Source organism: Macadamia integrifolia, chromosome 1 (assembly GCF_013358625.1).
Source record: "Macadamia integrifolia cultivar HAES 741 chromosome 1, SCU_Mint_v3, whole genome shotgun sequence".
NCBI lineage: Eukaryota > Viridiplantae > Streptophyta > Magnoliopsida > Proteales > Proteaceae > Macadamia > Macadamia integrifolia.
Genome location: NC_056557.1, coordinates 1,086,029 through 1,108,558, shown reverse-complemented (window position 1 = coordinate 1,108,558; position 22,530 = coordinate 1,086,029). Strand labels below are relative to the sequence as shown.

Below are 22,530 nucleotides of genomic sequence, written 5' to 3'. Positions count from 1 at the left end.
TTTTCTTTATATAGGTTGTCTTTATGTCTCCTATCATGTGTTGATATGAACTTTAAATACAGTAGCAATCATGAAGAACCGGGGTAAATTTTGGCTTGTCCAGTTTCTGGGAGCTGTGGTGATGTCTGGTGATTAAAATGTTTATCTTATAACCAAATTGACTACTTTGTTTTGCTGCAAATTTATGGATTACAAGTGGACAAGGGTTGATCGTAGTCTTAACATTTACCCAACCCCCTACCCTCTTTGGTAAGTATAGACTTAACAATTGTGCCCTTTCGTAGGAGAAAAAAAAAAAAAAAAAACAGAACCAACTAGGGTCAACCAAGCCTGACCTTGTTGGGTTCAGGATTAGGCCTGAGTAGGAACTTGGCAGGATTGAGTTGGGATTTTAAGAAACTTGGCCCTATTTCACCCCTATATGTGGGTATATTTTAGAAACATATATATCTCATATGTGTGTACTGAATAGCCAAATGGGACACTAACCCCTCCCCCATAACCACCCCCCACCCCAAAAAAAAAACCAAGATCTAGCAGATGAAAAAATTAATTACTTGACAAGTAGATTTAAATCTTGTTTTGCATTTACTAGTTTCACATCTTCTCTTTTTCGTTCTTCTTTCTTTCTTTAGACAATAATTTTTCGGTTCCTTTATTTTTCTTATGCTTTCAAAAATTTTGAAAATATTTAGTTAATCCCCTAAGTTTATTATTACCTATGGGTCCAGAACAAAAACGAAAATAAACTTCCTAAAGTACCCCAATGTCACTTCCCACCTCTGTTGGACTCACTTCTCCTTCTTCTTCTTCCTCTGCCTCCTCTCCTTGTCTGCCTGCTTCTCCCTCAACAAATTCTCTCTTTGCAACTGATCACCCATGCCAACGCCTAAGTTTCCCCCCCCCCCACCTTACTCTTCAACTCCACCCCACCCCCATCTGCAACCCTGCCCCATTCCCTCTATTTTTTATTCTCAACCCATAAGATTGAATCATTAAATTAGACGTGTTGAACAAGTGGATATATCAACTTCAAACTTCCATTTGTTGTCATGTGGCCTCCTGGTCTAAGTCAATTTGGATGTATACATAGAATTGATTGTGCACATTTACTCTTTTAATGGCTGGGAGAAATTTTCCCTCTATTTTGAATTAAATCTTTGGACTAAATCAATAAATAGACGTGCACCCCAAGCAATTTGATATAGAAGCCATTATTGTCTTCAATGACTAAATTTTTGCTTGGCTTTGTCAAATCTCTTTAATTTTCTAGGTTGTTGAATGCTTTTTTTCTTTTTCTCTTTTTTTTAGAAGCATGATCTCTTTTTTTTAAGGGAAAATTTCTAGTACCACCCCTGTAACTAACCAAAATTCTATGTGAACCCTAATTTACGCCCAAGAGAGGCTTGGGCTCAGTGGCTTGTGCTCAGGCAAGGTTAAACCCCCAGCAGTATATGAAATAAACTTTGTAGCCAAATACAGACGTTTCCTCCCCACTGCCCCCTCCCCCACATGAATAGAAGTAGATAAACGGGAATTAATTCTAACTCCCACATGATGAAAAAAAGAAAAAGGTCTTGAGAGAAGAAAATGATCCTATTTGACCGCTATAACATTGCTAACATCAAGAAATGGAACAATCGGGAATCTCAAGTGACTGGCCAAGCTGCTAAAGTAACTAAAGTTGTAATGAAACCCGTCAATAAAATGGGTCCTATGGAAAGTCCATCAATTCCTAAGGAACCCAAGCCCAAATCTTAATTAGGCCCCCAAAATAATGGCTAAGCGCAACCTATCACAAATATGAGAGTCATTCACTTAGATTAACTTGGCCCATTCTGCAACCAAGTGCAATAGGCCTTCAGTTCAAATTTAGTGCTCCAACTCAACATTGTCTCTCACTTTGACTATCATGCTAACCCCAGAAAATGAGGGTAAACATCCAATCTAAAGGCGGAAAAGACCGATCTCCCCATGTAGATGGGTAAGTTTCCCATTGGGCTATTACATGTGACAAGTTTTAAGGCCCACCTTTATTGGATTGGACCCAATGTATTGTTTTTGGAAACTTGATCTTAAAAGTTCAGTTATATGTGATTAATTAGGATGGATTTAATAATTATTGGATTCTTTGTGAGGAAGATATGGTGCTTTTTCTATTGAAAACTATTAAAGCATTTGTGATCAGTTATCCATGAGAACTTGAATGTCAAGGAGAACTAAATCCCCCTACAGTTAGGTTTTCATTTCTTGAATGTTGTAGTTACTTTAAACTTTTATTATAGACATTATAGTTAATAATTCTTCAATTTATGTTTGTGACAATCCCATTGGTGAAGAGAAAATTTCTTCTCCAATGAGGATGTGAACATGTGATTGGACTCTTGGGTCATTATTATACTCCCACTTCCTATTGTTGAAATCGAAATTCTCTCTCCCTAATGCAATCCAATGGTTATAACTAGAGTGGAGAATAAATTCCTTTTCACCACTGATGAAAAGAAATTGTTTGGATATATACGATTTTAACTATCATCCAAATACTAGGGTGTCAACTAGTTGATTTCGGTTAAGCCAAATTGATCTCCACCAATTTAAAGTCTCACTCTAATCACCATTTAGGTAATCAAGCCTTGTAGGTCAAGGCATAAACATGTTTCTACCTTGCACCAAGAATGCTCACAATTATGTCAGTTGGGTACTGGTCCATAATTTTGGGCTTAAGGTAATCAGGCTAAATGCGCTTAAACGAACTAATCGGGCTATAAACAGTTGGTTATCAATCGTTCACAGTATATTCAGTCATTCTTGGTCGAGTCACTACCTTGCACCAAGAATGCTCAACTACTAATCAGTCAGTGCTTGAACCCGACACATTTAGTAATCAGTCGGATCAGTCTTAGGCTACAATCGGTCGGTTCAGATTGAACCTACAGGTACGGGCCAACTTTTTGACACCCCTATCGGGCCTACCCAATACAATTGAGCCCATAATTGGTGGTTTACTTTATCCCTCCCCGGTCTGGTTGGTTCAACCAAATAAAGCAACCCGGCTTCTAAAATAGACTCCTCTATGCAAGAGCCCTAAGCTCCGAGCCTCAGACGTTTCAGACAAAATCACGAAAGAAAATCCCAAATGCAGGAGAAGAAGGGAGAAATGGCGAGCAATGGTAACTCCAACGACAAAAACGCTAAAAAAGCGAATTTGATGGATCCTCATTCCATCAAACATCTTCTTGACGAATCTGTTACAGAGGTAAACAAAATCTATCTCTCAAATTATTGAAGAGTTTGTTTCTTGAGGGTTTTAGTTTTAAATGGATTTTCTTTTAGCAGATTGTTGTCAGTCGTGGATACGTGGAAGATGTCAGGATGAGCAATATAAGATTGTTCATGGGAGCCATTATCATAATCATTGCTCTCGTGGCTCAATTCTACCCGAAGAAGTTCCCTGAGAACAGAAATTTTCTGATCGGATGCATCATATTATATCCTTTCTTATTTTCGTTGATTTCATTTGATTTTTTGTCGTTCTATCTCTCTGTAACTTGTTGTCGTAAGAAATTATGCATGGCGTTCTCATGATTTTAAATTCGTGAAGTATGTTCAATCTTTGACTCTGGCAAGTATATTGTCCTCAATGGATTGTTGCAGCTGATCATATTCACTAAGGAGAAGAATGCGATCCTATTCACCTATCCACCCCCTGTAAGTTTCTCTAATTTAGGATGGTATTGAATTGGTGGTCTGAATTATATGGTTTTGATTACATAAACTTTGAAAATGAAATTTTGTACTTGATTGATTTCTCTCTGTTGATTGGATTCGAATTTTGGTTGTGTAGATCTTCTTGTTGCAAACTCCTTTTTACATTATGCTCTAGTGGTTGTTTAGTGGGGGACTAGTTGAGGAACTTTTTTAGCATATTTAGTACAATTTTCTTTTATGGTTTTTGAAATGAGATGTCCATTGAAACTTCAAATTTGAACTTAAATCTTAACCTTTGTGAACTTGTGTGGAAGGTGAGGGTAAGAGCAATATAGTTTGACCTAAAGGGCTCTTTTACATCCTATGTTATGCGCACCTGCTAGCATATTGGGCAAGGATGGTGGGAATTACTTTTTATAAATCGCCAAAATTTGATATAATGGAAACAGATAGAGATACATAAGGGTAAATTTTCATATATTCGACTATTTGTATGCCTCCATGAGTGATAATGTGATCAGGGATAGGGGAACGAGTTTGAGGTAATTCAAGAGAGATGATGAAACTCCTTGGTTGGTTTGTAAATTGGTGAACCCAAGGAATTGATCACCAGGGTGCACAATCTTAGGGGTATGAGTAGGTATTAAGCAGGTGATACATAAGGTGTTGGTGAGAAGTGTCTTGATAGGAAGTTATGGTTTTCAATGACTCATTAGGCCTTTAGTTCCAGGCATCAAGTTGTAGGTTTGAGTATTTTGGTCTTAAGGTGTAGAGCTAGAGTAGAAAAATTTCTGCTGTTGAGTATCTTTGGGGAATCGTTTTGTATTTTTTATTTAATATTTTGGTCAGCCCTGGATAAAGCTTTATGCAGTTAGCTTTAAACCACCAGGCTTTCACAATATATGTACTTAGACCGTTACCAAATCTTTATTTTTTTAGTGGTCCAGGAGAAGAAGACATGGCAGCTAAAGGTTTCCGAATATTAATGAGACCTAAAACTCTATTGGTTCTTGCAGTGAATAAAGTGAGGCTTCTAGGAGGCAATGGCAGACAATATGATCTCTGTCTATTTCTCATGTTAGTTTTATGGAATGTCTTTTTCAATTGAGGAAGATAGTTGGAAGATCTCTTATAAATTCCACAGATCATGAAGAATGCTGATTCTGGTATAGGAAACTAGGAATTGGGGATCTTCGCAGGATGTTTTAGTATACGAGGTAAAGATATTTGGGAGAACTCTAACTTAGAAGCAAGGGTTGCATCACTTAATGGTTTTGTGTTCCTACCTTATGCCGCCCAAGTACCCTTACTTTGCAGGCAACCAATGGTAGCATAGTTGTCTAGGCAATCGGTGCCTTGGCATCTAAGTTCATTGACAATTAGGGCGGGTGCCTTGTCGCCTTGCATCCAGGCCCTCTCTAATGCCTTGGGTTTCCTAGACACCGTGACAACTATGAATGGTAAATATGAAGGAGGTAGAGACCTTTCAGAGAAACATATTTCCCTTTAGTGACTACTATACTGGTTATATATAATGTGATTATTTTTCTTCTACCAAAAAAAAATAAGTGATTATTTTTCTTTGATCCTGAATATATTATATATAATGCAAAGATAAACAAGATTTAATGCAAAATATATATGTGTGGTTGAGGATTTAAACTGTTATAAGTTGCTGAGTAGTTTCTGCATTTGACTGTATAATGAATTTCCAGTCAGTTTTGAAAGGTGCTTCCTGTCTTTAGAATAGGATTTCTGTCTTCTATGTATCATGTTGTGCCTTTTGCTCAGTGGTATTGAGTTAGATGGACTTATATAATTTCCTTCACTCTTTGATGTTTTTATCAACTTTTTTTTTTTTTTTTTGGAGTGTGGGGGTTGTTAATGATTCACTTAACAACTGCCGTTTGTTATTTGAGTCACATCACAATCTCAAGTTGCCCATCAAGCTGTTTTGTTGGGAAGGTTGGAAATGAGGGACAATCCTATTACTTCATAAGTAACTAAAACTTCTATCCAAAACAAAACTGAAGGGGCAAGAATGGTATTTTGAATGGACTTAAACCCCACTCTTTTAAAGGTGGCAAGGTCTGAATATGTTGAACAGAACTATAATAACCTTTTGACTTCAAACCGTAGATCAAGATTCAAGAACCTAGATTCCTGCAAGGCTGCAATATTAAACATGGCAGTTCAGAGACTTGAGCTTGAGGAACAGCTACAAGACTCTATCTTGACCTTTTTTTTTTTTTTTGGTGTGGGGGGGGGGGGGGTGTTGGAGATTGGATCCACTGGCATCTCCAATTCTCGTTTCATCATCCAAAAGTCTCTCCCTCCATGAGAAAATAAATGTCGATGGCAAACTAGCTTATGGAAATAACAGATATCAGAATTGTAGAAGTTTCACCTTTCAAACCTCCCTCGATGATGATGAAGGGGGCATATTACCCTTGCACACTGCGGTTAGATCTTTGGGGTGAAACCAAGGTTTCAAGAATCGGCGAATCAGATCAGGAATGTCGGAATCAGTGGTCACTGATCCCAATTTCCAATGAGTTGATATGGCTGATTCTAGGTTAAAACCACCAGAATCGTTGGAATATTCCTTGAATATGCTGATTCAAGGGTTTTTTCAGACCGATTTAAGCCGATTCCGATCCCATTCGAATTGGAATCAGCACTGACCACTTCCACCACTGATTGCATGGTTTTAAACCCTGGGAGAAATCCACTTGAACTCTGGTTTGTTATTCGGATGCCATGATAAGACATTTGGGAAATATGCAATTGAAGGCTTTAAATCCAGGACGTGAGCAATGTGATGTCAAAATGAAACAATTGTTTTTCTTCTTTTATTGTTAGTAAGACTCGTTTCATCAGCCTGCATGTGATGAAATAGGGACTAGGGTTTCGTACACATGGAACATTGTAAGGGGAATAAGGGGTTCAAGTTTTGTGTTCACGGGGTAGGGCTTCGGTAGAAACGGATAGGTTTGGAATTTTGAATTGGGAATTTTGTTAAAACAGGGTTTTTTAACTCAGATTCACAAGCTGTGGATTTTTTTAGACCAGGGGTTGTTGGTGGTACCGTGTCCAAGGATCCAATTCCTGCTAATTATGAAAATAACTGACTATCTGACTACAACAACAACAACTCGGCCTTATCCCAACTAAATGGGGTCGAATGCATGGATCCTTACCCCCAACCAGCTCCATTCGAAGCAAAGCAGTGGCTTATAAAAGCCAATTGAAACATACAATAAGGTTCAAACCTGTTATTTGAAGTATCATTGACATGCATAATTAGATCCTTCAGAAATTGTTAGCTCAGGTAATTGGTAATCAGAACACACTTAAGATATCGATAGTGTTAGAAAATCTAACAATCTTGTACTTCTCGGAGAACTAGAAAAAGGTTTTTTTTTTTTGGTGCAAAAACTAGAGAAGGTTCACTTATCAAAAAACAGAAGAAAGGTTTTATTTGATGTCTTTGTTTCACTTGCATTTGTTTCTTGCAGGGTTCCTTCAATAGCACTGGGCTGGTAGTTTCTTCCAAGTTGCCAAGATTCTCTGATATGTACACATTGTTGATAGCCAGTGCTGATCCAAAATCAGTCTCTGCCAAGAAACCTGTTGAGTTCACAAAGAGCGTCACTCAATGGTCTCTCTCTCTCTCTCTCTCTCTTTGCAGTTATCCAATTAAGTTGAAGGTTCTTTCATAGTCTCTAGATTTAGGATTCTGTGAGAGATACTTATCTTATTACCATCGTAGAAATTCTCAGATATGTGAGAGTCATGCCAATATGCCAGTACAAGGATTTAGATGGCTGTTAAGTAGATTCATGTCTCACTGTTTTCAAAGGATGCCTCACCTGAGCACCCTAATGAGAGAAATCTTACTTTAGTCTGCACCTTTGCGTTACCTCTCTAGTGAGTGAATTTGTATGTAATACTGCAGGTTCACCAAAGATGGAGTTCTGGTGGAAGGTCTATTCTGGAAAGATGTTGAAGGACTAATCAACCAGTATACCGGAGAATCTAGGAAGAATAAGTGAAATGTGTATCTGCTTCAGGCATTAGAGTTTGAGCTAGAGGGAGGAAAAAACTTTCACCAACACAGAGAACCTTGACTAATCTCCATAGCCTGTTTCTGCTTAGAACCCCCCCCCCCCCCGGTTTCCAGATACTGATATTGGGTCTCATATTGTTAGCTAAGGCCCTTGCTTCTGTGTTGGTTCTCAAATTTTAAATTAAAATACAAATTTGATTTCAACTTAAGTATCTGTGTGATCAGGTTTTCTGTAGGTTGTTGCTCTCACCCCCCACCCCCAAAGAAAAAAAAAGGTGGATGAATCCTTTTTCTTGTGTTTTTGGTTGCTTTGCGCAAGAGAGATGTATGAGAATGGAGGGTTTCCCATGTGATGTTTCCCACCTCTTTTGCACAAATGATTCTTTCAATGATTCAACGGGAAACATCTACTCCAAATTGTTCTTGGTATTGGGAGAAATTTGTGGGTATAGTAGCTCTCTTATCATTTTCCCCTACGAAACAACTGAATGGAAAGTAAAAAATGTTTCCTTTCATGGAGTACATTCACCACATCTCATATACTCCCCAAAATGCCGCCATCTTTATATTATGTTACTACTCACACACAGCCGATTTCCTTGGCGTTTCTGGGGAAAGTTTTCTCTGAGAGAGATCAGCTCATTCTCCCAGATTAAGCCATGAGGATTACCACACATTGGAGAAACATTAGAATTGAGATCTTAGGCAAGATCTTTGGTTGGGGAAGCTCCACATGTTTTGAGTGCTCTATTCTTTTGCTTTGACCAAGACATCAATTCTGAGGATGGAGTTTAACTACTCTTTATAACTTACCGTCTTGAAAGACTTTCGTAACTTCCTTATAACTAGTTTAAAGGGGTGTGTTTCAAACTCGTTTACCTATTGCATTAGAGTGGGGGTTGTTAGCCTTTTGAATCAAACAAAATAGTAGGGGCTTCATTGCTACTTACATTCTAAAGGAAACTGAAGAACCAACGTTTAGTCAATAGGAGCCCTACTTCCTTTAGTTGCCAACCAATTTCTTAGTCACCAGGCGGTGAGATTTACCCTGCCCACATTTTTAATTTGGAAGGGGGCCAAAGAAATGTCTCCATCTGATGCCAACAGTCTTTCTTCAGAACTATACTGAACATGTCGATTCTCCCCTCCTGTCTGTTTTAGCGACTTATCCTAAGGTCTCCTCACCACCCTCCTGTCTGTTTTAGCAACTTATCCTAAGGTTTCCTCACCAAGAGCTCCCTGATGGGTAGTGGGCACCTGCCACTAGTCTGGCAAGATAGTCTCACGCTTTGGTCCGTCTATTTAAGAGATAAAATGAATAAATGTCACTTAAGATTCCCTTCATCTTCATCTCATGAATAACCTTTCCAGAGAAAGAAAAGGCTTTGTTATGGTTTATAGGGAGTCGAAGAAATTTGAATGAAACTTTCATTTCAGGTGAGGATGGTTTTGATAGAGAAATAATAAAGACAACTTACGCAATTGAACACTAGGGATTTGGTCATTTTATTGAAGAGTGGACAGATAGGGGGTTATTACTTTGTTGGAAAAAGTTTTTCTTCACCGCACGAGAAGGTTCACTACATTATCCTAGGGTTCACAAACCCTTGAAGGACTTTTTCCCTCTTCTGAACTCTGAATTGATCTGAAAAATTCACTTTCAACTCCCATGGCGACCAATATTGCATTAGTAAAATCTTGGATCTTCCTCCTTCTAGGTAAAAATGGTGACTTAAGTATATCATTTGTCATGTTTTAAGGTACATGAAGATGTGACAAATTCTCATCTATCCTTGTACGTTTGTTAAGACAATATGTGATTGTCAAAGTTTTGAAGAAGTTTGTCTCAAGCAGGCTAAAATTGCAAGAGCCAATATTCAATCCTTTTCTGAACAAGTTTTGAACAAGGTCTTTGTCGACCTTGAAAAGGCCTATGACAGGGTCTTCAAAGATTTAATCTGACAGGTTTTAGAAAAGAAAGGAGTATCAAGTAAATACGTGGATATAATTAAAGACATGTATGGTGATGTGGTGACCAATGTGAGATCAGTGAGAGGCCAGGGTACTCAGCTCCCAATTACTATTGGATTACATCAAGGATCCGCATTAAACCCCTACCTATTTACTCTTATTAGGGATGATTTAACCAGGGATATTCATGGAGAGATCCCGTGGTGTATGCTTTTTGCAGATGATATTATTCTGGTCGATAAAACTGTGGCAAAAATTAACAATAAGTTGGGACTATGGAGATGTATTTTGAAATCGAGAGGTCTTAAGATAAATAAAACAAAGACGAAATATATGATGTGTAACTTTAGTAGATTGAGGATCGATGGTGAGTGAGTGAAAATTGAGGGGAGAGAGATCCCGCAAAGTAATTGCTTCAGATAATTGGGCTCTACCTTAAACAAGGAAAGTGAGATAGAAGATGATGTTTCCCACAGAATTAAAGTTGGATGGATGAAATGGAAAAGTGCATCTGGAGTGTTATGTGATCGACAGATTTCTCTAAAGCTTAAGGAAAAATTCTGCAAGACTGTTATAAGACTAGCTATGATGTATGGTGCAGAATGTTGGGCAATCAAGAAGCGTAATGTAGATAAGTTGAATGTGGCGAAGATGAGGATGTTGAGATGGATGTGCGGCAAAACCTTGAGAAATAGAATAAGAAATGAACAGGTTAGAACCGATCTAGGAATCGCCCCAATTCAAGATAAGCTCAGAGAATGCCGATTACGATGGTTTGAGCATATACAAATGGGGCCTTTGGATGCCCCAGTACAGAGGAGTGACCAGATGCAGATGGATAGAGCTAAAAGGGCTAGGGGTAAGCAAAAATGACCATTAATGAATTGGTAAGAAGCGACATGCAAAAATTAAGTCTTCACCCAAGTATGGTATCGAACAGAGCCACTTGGAGGGCTATGACCCTGGTTGCCGATGCGTGAGTGGGATGTCCAAAAGTTTTTCTTTTTTTCACTTGTATCCATGTAGCCGACCCCATTCAGTTGGGATAAGGCTGAGTTGTGTTGTTATTGTGTCTAACTACTGTGATGGTGACTTGAGAGATGCCCCTTGTGGTGTTCAAGGTATAAGAATGGAAATCTGTCCAATTGCTTGTACCATGTTGGAATTATAAGGACATATGTAAATTAACCAAAAGGCTTTCCTAGGGTATCAAGATTAAACTAGGACAATTATCTGAGTGTTATTAACAGTTGAAATAACTTGAGGCATTAGGTGAAGAGAGTTCATCAAGTATGTCGTTTAGATCAGCCACAAAATAACTTGAACCTGCTGATTCTTAGTTCAACAGGGTCACCATCCTTGAAAGATTTGGGAGTGGCAGCACAGTCGGCTGGTGCAGATCCACAAGCTCTGGAGATCATTGCTACGCCTAGCCGTACACTGGACGCAATGGCAATACCGGGCTGTAGCCTTGTGTATGGTTGGTGCATATCCTGATGGTCCATGGCCTACATGTAATAGACAAGTTCATGCACATGCTCTAGCATTTCTTGAAATGAATTTTTCCAATGAACATCCATCAATTCTAACCAGTTTGAATCTCAACATCTCACTTCGAAAATTTTTTGTTAGGGCAACAAATAATGGGGAGCAATCTCCCTGTCAGTGTCGGTAGGTAGTAAACATCAAAATTTTGGGTTCCTTACACCTTTGTTACCCCATTTAGTTGGGATACGGCTCAACAAAGTTGGGTTTAGTTTACATCTATTGTCTCAACATCTTTTACATGATATTCTAAAATATAGTCTAGATTTCCAATTCATTCTTGCCAGTCAATGGATTACAGGCTTAAGGGGATGAGCCCTCAGTTTTGACAAGTCCAGATTCGAATCAAGCTCTTCATCTAATTCCCCAACAATGCTTCTACAAGAGCAAAAACAGAGGGAGTATACATGAGTAGACCAGAAAGGCAGGCAAAATAATCAATGAAAGTAAAAATCATTTAAATGAAGATGGAGATGTTCATACATATTGTCCCCCCTGATGATGTACAGCCCTAATACAAGTTGCTGAACACCTTCCTGCCAAAAAGGGAATAATTGAGGAACTTGAGTTATTTAACTAAAAGAAGAGGCAGAAACTTATAGACTCAAAACGTTTAGGAAAGGAACAGGTAAAGGGTCTGCAAAAAATGTTGGAGCTCAGGTTGTAAAAATGACAACAAATCATGCATATGAAAATATGTACTGTCATCACCAACTGTTCTCTAAATATGAATGATAAGTTCACAATCCATGCAGAAAACAACACACACAATAACCCACGGAAGAGAAAAGGTAAAGTAAATACATCTAAGTCCAGATCCTACTAGCCAGATACTCAAGTCTCTGGCATTTGATGGCCCAACATAAAATGCGCCAATGAAAGCAAAATTAGCAAATTACTCACTAATAATTCCTAATTGCTATGAATGTGAAGTTCTGGAAATATTTTAATGTGCAGAATGCAACTGGCATCCCATAACCATTGATCCATGTTGTTAAAATAAAAACTAACACACCCAACTTCATTCTTACTCTTCACCCAAGTCACCCAGATATTCTCGGAAGTGCCAAATGGCCCAAATAATGAGGTTGAAAACCAAACTTGCAGTAGAAAAAAGCACTCTGAATATCAGGTCAAGTAGAATATCCATTAAGCTAATCTCCCTTTGCCTCCTTCCAGAAGTACTCTCCAACCTATTTCTTCAAGCACCCTGACAAATGCACCATCCCTGCCTTCTCACCTAGCACTAGTACAACCCTGCGAGGGTGCAAATGGCGGTCCACACATAGAACTACTATAATGTTTATCTTCTTTAGTTCTCTTTAATGCTAAACTCAAGAGTCTATTTTCACCGACGATACTCCACCTCAAGCAACAAGAGAAGCCTCTTCTAGAAAATTCCAATTGGGCAACAAGGAAGCTCCATATAGAAAAGTAAAGAACCCATTACTGTTCTCAGTCAGCTCCTTGTTGGTCAGATAAATAGCTTTCAAACCCAAAAAGATATCTTATCCAAAGCAAAAGGGTGTGTTCCTCTACCTCTGCTAATATTTTATAAGGTACTTAGGATCATGGACTATATCATAGGAATCCTAACCCTGTCACTCCGAATGAAAAAGAGTTCAGGCATTTACCGCAGAGAATGTGGAATCAGTGTAGACAACAAATTGAAAGGAATAAATAGAAGGCTTTAGTAAACAAAAGAAACATTAAGAGATCATTTTCTTCTCATTTTAATAGATTGGTGTTAAGAGACATAAAAATCTGAACTTTTGGTGCCACTTATGGGTGCATCTTGGGCCCAAAAAACCTGATCCCACCCAAAATTTCTGGGCTTGGGCTGGAATTTCAGAAAGTGGTCTGGGCTACGGTTGAGGGTTGGGTTTAGTCCAGCCTGGCTAAATCGTAACCCAAATTTACACACACACACACAAAATATATATACTTGTATATTGTGTATCATAGCTGTTATTCATATGGCATACATAATAAATAGGTGAAAGTCTGGGAAACTCTCTACGACTGTATGTCTCGGTATCCCTTTCCTCTTTTTTTTTTTTCTATTACCACCATTTCAATACATTACACTTCACTGTAAAAGCCAAAAATATGTTATTTTTAAATGCCAAAACAGCTTTTAGTTTTTCAATTAATAAACCGAGAATGGAAAATTCAGTCTCTAAAGTTCCAATAAATGTCATTCTCTATGTAACTTTTTCTTTAACACAACCACCATCAAAGTTCTATAACATTGCTGCATTTTAAGAAGTGTCAGTTATCATTGCAGTCTTGCCAGCCACCTACTTGCATCCAAATGGGCATGGTTTGAATAGACAGACAAAACTGAATTATAACACACATTAAGAAATGAAGCCAAATGAAGAGTGAGAAGCACAAATCAAGAGTATACACAAAGGGCCAGTGCACCCCTAACACTTGACCTATGGGAGCCAAACAGAAGTATACTAGCTATGCGGTATACAATAAGAGAGAGAAAATAGAGAACAGGAGCTTCTTTTCCCTTGGAGGGGGTGGTTGGAGATACTAGAGCAGCATCACACCATTTCTCACCATTGTATCCTTGACAGCCCGCTCTTGGGCAAGAGCATCAGTGATTGCCATCAAAAGATATTGGCCTTTATTGGAAGAAGCTGTTTGAGTGACACAGATTAAGGTCTTAGCGATACATCTGAAGATCCAATCCACCAAATGACTAAGAGAAACCGTCCTAAACCACTAACCTCTGGAATCACAATGTAGAACTCATCTTGAATGAGAGATTGAAGCTCAGCCCGAGTCTCCCCTCACCTATAGGGCTGTGACTAAACAATAGAATGAACCAGTCCATTTCCCAAAAGCTCCACCAATACCGAAGGGCATAGTTTGCCTCTTGAGCAGCCATCAAAGACCCTTAACCTTGAGAATTGCAATGGAACTACTAATCTGCTATTACTTCTACTATTGGTTCAAAGATAGCAACTCAGGTCTACTGAAGAGGTGATTGAGAAATGAAGGAGAGGAAGAAACCCCCAACGTTGAGAGATGGGAAGAGATCTATGAAGAGGTGATTGAAATAATTATGCTGAGGATCACCAGATAGTACTAAATTTAGAGGTTTTCATAGGCATCTTTATTGACTATTTTATGTGGCACTGGCCTTCATTTGTCTCCTATAGATTTGCCCCTACTGATTCAGCATTAGTGGACTCCTGCCTTCTGATGTAAGTAAGTTGAATGTTGATGGCAACTTTTTGGCAATCTAGACCCAGCTGGTATAGACAGTTCGTTTTGAAATGAAGCAAATATCTTCCTTTTTTCCCCTTTTTGATAAATAACAACTTTATTGATGAGAATTGAAAGTTACATAGATGACAACCCAAAACAATATGGTCATTTTTGGTCCTATTGTGTGAATAATTCCACCCGCAGAACTCAAGGCTGCTATACAGGGTCTCAAAATCTCTGTTTCCAATGGTTGGTTGAGTACTATTGTTGAAGGGAACATCAGGACAATGATTAGCTGGTTAAAGGCTTCTTAGATGGTTGGCCATGGAAATGCATTCATTTGATCGGAAAAGAAAGGTCATTGTTTTTGTTAGGCAATTTTTTGTTGCTTTGGACATTAGGGTCAGCTATTTCATTAGCTGACACGGGGGATGGTGTAACAGAAATACTATGGATGTGAGCTCTCATGCTATGGATTAGACCCCATTGGGGGTTCCCTAGGGTTTGACCCCTATCGTTGTTGTTGATGTACTAATTGTTCTTGAAATACTTTGAGACATAAAAAACTGCATCACCAAAAAGAAATTAATATTCTAAAAAAATTAACTAAAGCGTCTTTGAAGTAAAGTCCTATTCATCGTAGAAAGAAGATCAAATGGACTATGATGCTTCAAAGTTTGGACTTTTGAAGAAGCAGAACATGTAAGCTATAGCTTGGGATTCTTTGTAATGGGGCTGACATGATCCCATCGTCAGTCTAAGCCTGATGCCACAGGTATATCTTCTTATCCTAATTGGTGTCCCTGTTTAACCTTATAGTATGCACTATTTTTTAGCCATCATAAAGGTATATCACATTATCACTCCAATGTTCTTAATCGTTATCGTATGAATCCCAAATGCAGCTTTACTTTTACTAGAAAACACGATACACATCTGTTTAGACAAACTTATAAAAAAACAAGGGGAAGCAATTTTTCTACACCAATGTTGTGGGAATGGCTTCCCCCAAGCACAACCATGGTTTAAGATCTCGCTCACGCCCCTCATCTTGCTAATCCAAAAGAGAGATCTGGCCGAGATCATGTATTTTTTCGCGGTCAACCTGGTGGTCATATGGTCTTTGTAGTCTCTGAAACTAGGTATACACCCTATTTTAGGACTTCTAAACACAATGGAAACATCAGTTTTTTAAAAATCAAACTTAAAATGGTACTTTGACTTTGTACCCTATGTAAGTAGTCTCCGCCTCTTCGGACCCTACGCTAGTATGCTCTATTCCACAATCCACATTCCACAACCAACACATGACACACCATAATCTTAAGAATTTAAAAGACATCATACCCAATTACTTAATTGATTAACAACTAACATTGATGACTGATGAGTCACATTAACATACATTTGAAAATTTGAAATGACATAAGATAGGAATGGAGATTCTCAAGCAAAAGCACCAAAATTCTTGCCCCTTAGTATTTTTTCTTCAAAAAAGCAGAGAGAGGCGAGATCTAGCGACAAGATCTTGTCGTTTTTACACCTCCCCTGTGATCTCGTCTCGCTAATCTAAAAAAAGAGATCTCAGCGAGATCTTGAACCATGCACACAACTCATTTTCCTCATGTGGCATTATTTAATGGAGCCCAAAAATTGGGGACATATTGTCCATGTCATAATCTAGACACGAATTAATTTTCAATTGTTCTGAATCCTACACGTCAATTTAAGGCTTTAAATGTTGTTTGAAGTCGTCAAACTGCTTAAGGCTATTTGAAAAACAAGGACCATTGAAAAATATGGGAAAATGACACATATATGGTGGAACATAAAATTGAGATGGACCACCAAATTTAACATGTGGCTGATCCCAGGGGTTCGCCTCATCCATCCAATGGTCAAATTATTAGTCCACACTCCACACATAAAAAATCTGTCCAAGTAGGAATGGTTCCCACACTGTCCGTGTAGGAAAATTTCATCTAGAAAGAAAAAGAGCTTAATTTTTTTTGGCAACCATACAAAATAAATAAAGGATAAATGATGAGCCAATATCACAAGAAGGGGCAAAAGAAAGAGAAGAATAAAAATAAACAAAAAGACTTCCCTCCATAAAGCTACTTGAAGGCTTTAACTAAAACATGAAGTTACATCAAAGCGATAAAGGCACAGACCTTTGTAGAGTAAACTCGCTCATGAGATTCATCGAGAATGATATTTGTAGCCTGGTCAAAACCTTTCAGGATTCCCTAATGGACAAAAATGGCAGTAAATATTAGGATAGATCTTTCAAGATGAAATCTCATCAATATATTTCCCTAAAATTCAACTACTTACCACTATATTACGTCCATCATTTGTTATGACTGAAATTGTTTCTGCACATAAAGAAAATAGTTAAATTTAAAAATTTTTAAAATGTGGTGTGAAAAAAGAGTTTTACAATCACCAGTAAGTAATAAACACGAAGCCCAGACCAGCAAACCCCTGTGATATAAGAAAATATTTTCTGATAAAATGATATATGTAGTCCCCCCCCCCTCCCCTTAGATTTTAGTATAAATAGACCAGTTGCTAGGTTAGCTTCCCTCAAGACACATTTGGCAATGAGTAAAGTTATTCTCCAACACAAGAACTACCACAGAACTAATGCATGGCATGACCAGTTTATGGTCATCAATAATAAGAACCAGAATTTTTGCAATTCTACGGAGGTCTAGGTAGTATAACACTGTGTTTCTTGTACCATCTTCTATCCTTATTCTGTTCACAGAACAACAGGTCATTATTAAAAATACTATAAAAAAACCAAAAAGCAGTACAATACACCAGAACCAGTCCCGATCAAGAATGAGAACCAAAAAACAGTAATCACTACATCTATGGTGGGAAGTAGAGTGATGCCCTCATAAAATTATTCCCTTAACACCACGACCTAGGGTAGATAATATGTTATTCAGTACATAGCAAACCTTCAGCTCTGAAATGATGAAGGTCACAAGAAATGAATTCAGTTTCAGATTTTCCATGCTACTGTGCTTCAAAGTGAGAACTGTAGAGCCAAGGATCAAATTTTAATCGTGAACAATCAAAATACTCAAGTATGATTGCTCCTTCTATTTTTCTTTCTTTCTTGTTAGTGGATTTGGTATGCATATTAGATAATTCATGGGTGAGCTATTATGCTTTCTAGTCTCTAGAATTAACCTAGCATTGTTCAATGAAGGATAAGTAAATTGATAGTTTAGAAAATAATTTGTGCATTTCTATTTTCAGAAATTAGGTTGCTTCATCAGTTTATTAACTGTACTCTTTTTCTTTTTTCTTTTTTTTCCTTTTTTAGGGGGGTCTGTTTAAGAAAATTTTGTTAATGGTAAAGGGAAAGCCCAACTATGCCATACAAGTTATCGACAGCTATATAAAAGGAAGGCAGAATTGAGAGAAAGAAAGTCTTCCAAGTTTCACTAATGAAAGTTACTATTACTCCTCTTAAAGTCAGTGCAACCAGAGACCCAAAAAAGGAGCTTGTCCTTGGTACTTAAGAAACAATCAGCGTCGTGTGCATTGAATACATTTTCTAGAAATTCGGCATGCCTCCCAAGTTCCGGGATCCTATTTTTCGGGGTCCACTGAATTCAACACTTGTGCCCATATTTCATGTAACATAGCTGAACCTAACCTTCTCACCTTTAAATTTACCCTCTCCCTTTTCATACTTAATCCCATCAGCTTAAAACCCTAATTTTGTAAAATTCCCAAACTTGCTTCTATTACTATATTTCCCCCTAACATGAAATACTTAGTTCAAATACACCAACCAAGTACTCTTATCATGCTTCCTACCAGCTGACCCTTGTCATATGCCTTGTCATCTTTATGTTATACATGCTAAAATTCAGTTCTTGAACTAAATTTACTTCAAAGGCCTGTCTAATACTTCTGAAGTTACCTCTACTCTCCCTCTCATCCTTACCATGATTACACCACAATGATCTCAGTGACAATAGTCTTTTTTCTTTATTTCCCAATGAACAAGTGTCAGGAAATAAACCATAAACAGCAAATACAAAACATGAAAGCTGAGAGTTTGCTTACGATCAACAAGGGACTCCAGTCCAGGACCACTCGACATCTTTAAATTTCCTCTTAACACCAGTTATTAAACTTCAGAAAACTCTCCTGCAAAATAAATAACACAACCCTGAACCCATTTCGTCATCATCTACTTGGATACTAATACATTACTCTATTCCCAAAAAAAATTAACATTTGAAAACTACGGAAATTGAAAATTTCTCAGCAAAATGAGCCCAACATAGTGGGTAAAATCCCAAAAAATATAGTTGAGTTAAAAGCATGAAACTGCAATAAACATCCATTCAGACATTTTCACAAACACAAACAGGGGCAATATATTTAAGGATGCATATTTGATAATTAGAAAATAAAATAAAATAAAATAAAATCATCCATAAGCAACATAAGCTCACAAAAGTTTCCCAATGATATAGGTTTCCGATAGGAGAGCATAGCGTGAGGGTGTGCGTGTGCGTATATATGATAGACTGAGAGAGAGAGAGAGAGAGCACAAAACGCAAAGAAAAAAGGGCTTACTTATGAGTTGTGGGAGACGCTTCTTCTGGTGAGTTGTGAGAGACGCTTGGTCGATTTGGCAGTACGTCCGCCTCGCTTGTTTAAACTAACTCTCTCTCTCTCTCTCTCTCTCTCTCTCTCAAAATGTGAACCGGACCGACGCTTGCCTTTTCTAGGAGTTTCGTATTGGGGTATTGTGAAACCGGTTGAAAATTGGACAGCACTGAAACTGGACCAAAACATTGAAAATCGGATAAAACCAAACCTACATCGATAAGAAACCAATATCAATCTAAAAATGATTTAAAAAAAAAAAAATGTTTTTTCTCTCATAATTATGTAAATGGGAAAATTGAATCGAAAACGATCAAAATTGAATAATCTCTTTGAACATTGAAACTGGTGAAATCATACCAAAATGGAATCGAGTCGACCAATTGACACCCCTATTTTATGTAATTCATGTAAGATGGTAACAATTCAATGCAATTTTGCCTAGTTAAATTGAAAATAACCTTTTTGGAGACCGAAACATCGTTGCCTAAAAATTGTCTAGGAGTCGAATTGGAGAAAGTTGTTTTAAATATTTGGGTTATTGTTTGTGTTTCATAAGTTGGCTTCTCCTGGGTATAAAATGAAACTAATAGAATTTTTTTTATTTAAATAGAAAAATATTTAATAGGTTGTTTCACATCTGATTAATTTTATTAAAAAAAATTTGCCTGTATCATCGAATATTTCGAGAGTGAGCTAGATTAGCCACTTGCCGAATTCTATACATGTAAATGATGATGGAAACTTGATATATACATATTTAGCGGTTCACGTCTTGTCAGTCTCTCATTCTGACATTATTTCCTCCCTAATGATGTGAAGTCTTAGTATATAAATAATCACACTCATTTTCGTACACACATTAACTTGACATGAGAAATGCTAATATACATAAGGGAGTGTGTAGATCCCTTCACCAATAATAATATGTTAACGCATATGACCAACATTACCACATCAACAGGTTTGAAAACATGAGCTTCCGGTCATTGTTTTGTTAACCACTACATAACTTTCCTTGATAGTAAGAAAGTTACAATGGTAAGAAATCATGCACATGAGTTTTCAACACTGAGTGTTAATGGATGACTTGCCTTGTTGTGCCACGTGGATTTTGTGATGATAAATTTTACCATTGGATATTCTAAAACGATTTGTAGATTGTAGGGGTGTCAATAGGTCTGGTCGGGCCGGTCGGTGTCGGGCCTAACTAGGCCTAGCCGTATGAAATCTTTGCACCGTGAACGCCCGTTTACTTAAACGGGCCTAGATTTGGGGGGGCATGGTACAGTTTGTAATCTGACCGGTTGGTGTCGGGCTTTAGTCGAGCTATCTTAAACGGGCTTTATACGGGCCTTAAACGGGCTATGAACCATTTAATTCTAAACGGGGCTCTAAACGTGCCTACCCTAAAATCCTTATTTAAAGGGATTAAACTATTGGCTTTAAAACTACTATAGGATAACATTCACAATTCTGGAACCAAGGGAATCATGTCTTTAACAGTTGAACAATTGATAACAATTGAATGTTCCATTTAGCAAGATCCAAGGGAATTATATATATATATATATCCAATGGAATCATGTCTATAAAATGTAATCTAAGTTGCAAGAATTACGCTCTTTTTAACAATTGAATATCCCATTTATAATGTGGATATTTTAGTCATATATATTATTTACTCATATTTTGTAGTATTAGTGGTAAAATAGGTATTTATGCATTTTTTTTTTTAAAGGGGTCAGGCTAGTTGGGCTAAATGAGTTGGTTCTAGAGGGCTTCTTAAGTGAGTCGGGTCGGTTGCGTGGCCGACGGGCTAGTGGCCTGCACCTGAACGCCCGTTTAATAAACGAGCCAGGCTAAAGCCTAACACGTTTATTAAAAAGGGCCAATTCAGGTCGAGCCTTAAGCGAGTCGGGCTCTGTCGGACCTACCGGTGCGGGCTCAGGATTGACACCCCTAGTGGATTGACCACTTGTCAAATTATATACTTAAAAATAATAATGAAAAATTGGTGTATACTACATTGTCAATATTGCACATCTTCTTACACACTCTTTCCTTCATAACACTTCATGACATTCTTTCCTCCCTGATCATATGGGTTATTGTATATGAATCAATAGACACTTAATTTTGTACATTGACGGCATATATATCTCTTCTCCAATAGTAATATACTTTTTGTTTTTTGTCATTTATCTTCTTAGTAGTTTAAGCATTGGCATGCACTCGCTTGGTAGTGTTACCTCTTTAAAAAAAAATTGTCACTTGATCAATTCCAATTGAATTAAAATTTGATATATGAGTGGGGGATCTTTGGGTTTATTACTTAGGAGATCCAACCCAAAAGTTTAAGCTATTAAGTGGAGATAATCTATTGATATATGAAAAATATGTGTTAATAAGAAAAACTTAGTTAATATGTAATATTCCATAAAATAACAATATATTGCTCTGATACCATATCAAATAAAGTGGGAAAACTCACAATATTTCACTTGAGGTTCTAATTCAAAAACTTGAGCTATTAGATAGAGACAGTCCAATGATGTATGAAGACACATCTAATTATGAGATAACTAATGTGAAATTGAAATATATACATTGGTGATGATAGATTATGGTGGTAGTATTTAAATTCGATTATGTTTTGATTCTTCTTGAGCTCAAATAGGCTTGGCCTGAGATTTCAGCCCATAGTGTGGGCTAGGATTTAGATTCAAAGACAGCTAATGTGTAAAGACAGTTAGTTACATATGATGTTAGTCACCATGATTTGAAAACATGAGGTTTTGTCCATCATTAGGAGTTGGTATTATGTTAGGCCACATGCATACTATGATGCTCCGTGTCTAGCATTCGTTGGGCTGCATGTATACTGTGATACTTTGTGTCTGGTATGCATTGTTTTAATACCCATTACTACACTACCTTTCTATATTGTGAAAGAGAAATTTTCATCTGATTGCGTTATTTCTACAACAAATTCATTAGGGATTCTTTTGGCTTCGCCTATACCCTAATTTGAAAGACCATTGTTTGTGGCAGATTAAACAAAAAAATCATTCTGTCTCATAGCTCTTGGTATTTCATATCCAAGCCTTGTGCATTTTTTGCATTTATATATTTTTTTATTTCATGATTTTATCTGAATGAATTTCTAGTTATTAAAAAAAAAAAAAAAAGATAGCTACACATGAGAAAAACAACAAATAGACCTAGTTCTGATACCAATTATCATAGCTTTTATGTTATAACTTACTTGACACCCACATTTCATACACAATTAGATCACACTATCCTTATTTTTCTAATTGAATTTTACGTCAAATAATTTTTGCAAGTACCTATTAGTCATA

At 37.4% G+C, this 22,530-nt stretch overlaps 2 protein-coding genes across 5 annotated transcripts; one reads left to right on the top strand and one right to left on the bottom strand.

Moving 5' to 3' along the window:
- Positions 1-3,074: 3,074 nt before the first annotated feature.
- LOC122087074 (probable signal peptidase complex subunit 2) lies at positions 3,075-7,986 on the top strand. The gene is made up of 5 exons (XM_042656093.1): positions 3,075-3,256; positions 3,337-3,488; positions 3,627-3,708; positions 7,227-7,369; positions 7,667-7,986. The coding sequence occupies exons 1-5, from the start codon at positions 3,137-3,139 to the stop codon at positions 7,761-7,763; spliced, it is 594 nt and encodes a 197-aa protein (XP_042512027.1). The 5' UTR covers positions 3,075-3,136; the 3' UTR covers positions 7,764-7,986.
- A 3,345-nt stretch (positions 7,987-11,331) lies between these two features.
- LOC122074056 (sm-like protein LSM8) lies at positions 11,332-19,269 on the bottom strand. 4 transcript variants are annotated; one of them, XM_042638864.1, is made up of 6 exons: positions 19,133-19,269; positions 18,614-18,697; positions 16,856-16,896; positions 16,693-16,767; positions 11,777-11,829; positions 11,332-11,671 (listed from the first exon to the last, which is right to left on the bottom strand). In XM_042638864.1, exons 2-6 carry the CDS (start codon positions 18,648-18,650, stop codon positions 11,581-11,583), a joined length of 297 nt encoding a protein of 98 aa, XP_042494798.1. In that variant the 5' UTR covers positions 18,651-18,697; positions 19,133-19,269; the 3' UTR covers positions 11,332-11,580. The 4 variants fall into 4 exon arrangements, with proteins under 4 accessions (XP_042494798.1, XP_042494806.1, XP_042494814.1 ...); XM_042638872.1 differs by having other exon boundaries at positions 18,614-18,719; positions 19,133-19,253; XM_042638880.1 differs by lacking the exon at positions 19,133-19,269 and adding an exon at positions 19,009-19,124.
- Between the last annotated feature and the right edge of the window lie 3,261 nt (positions 19,270-22,530).

Bases quoted from the DNA above. Each gene is read 5' to 3' on its own strand.
- LOC122087074 (XM_042656093.1), top strand. From the start codon at position 3,137: ATGCAGGAGAAGAAGGGAGAAATGGCGAGCAATGGTAACTCCAACGAC. The intron at 3,257-3,336 runs GTAAACAAAATC...TTCTTTTAGCAG, and splicing joins TTGACGAATCTGTTACAGAG to ATTGTTGTCAGTCGTGGATA. The intron at 7,370-7,666 runs GTCTCTCTCTCT...GTAATACTGCAG, and splicing joins ACAAAGAGCGTCACTCAATG to GTTCACCAAAGATGGAGTTC.
- LOC122074056 (XM_042638864.1), bottom strand. From the start codon at position 18,650: ATGTCGAGTGGTCCTGGACTGGAGTCCCTTGTTGATC. The intron at 16,897-18,613 runs GTAAGCAAACTC...CTTTATGTGCAG, and splicing joins ACTGGAGTCCCTTGTTGATC to AAACAATTTCAGTCATAACA. The intron at 11,830-16,692 runs GTCTGTGCCTTT...CCTTTTTGGCAG, and splicing joins AGCGAGTTTACTCTACAAAG to GAAGGTGTTCAGCAACTTGT.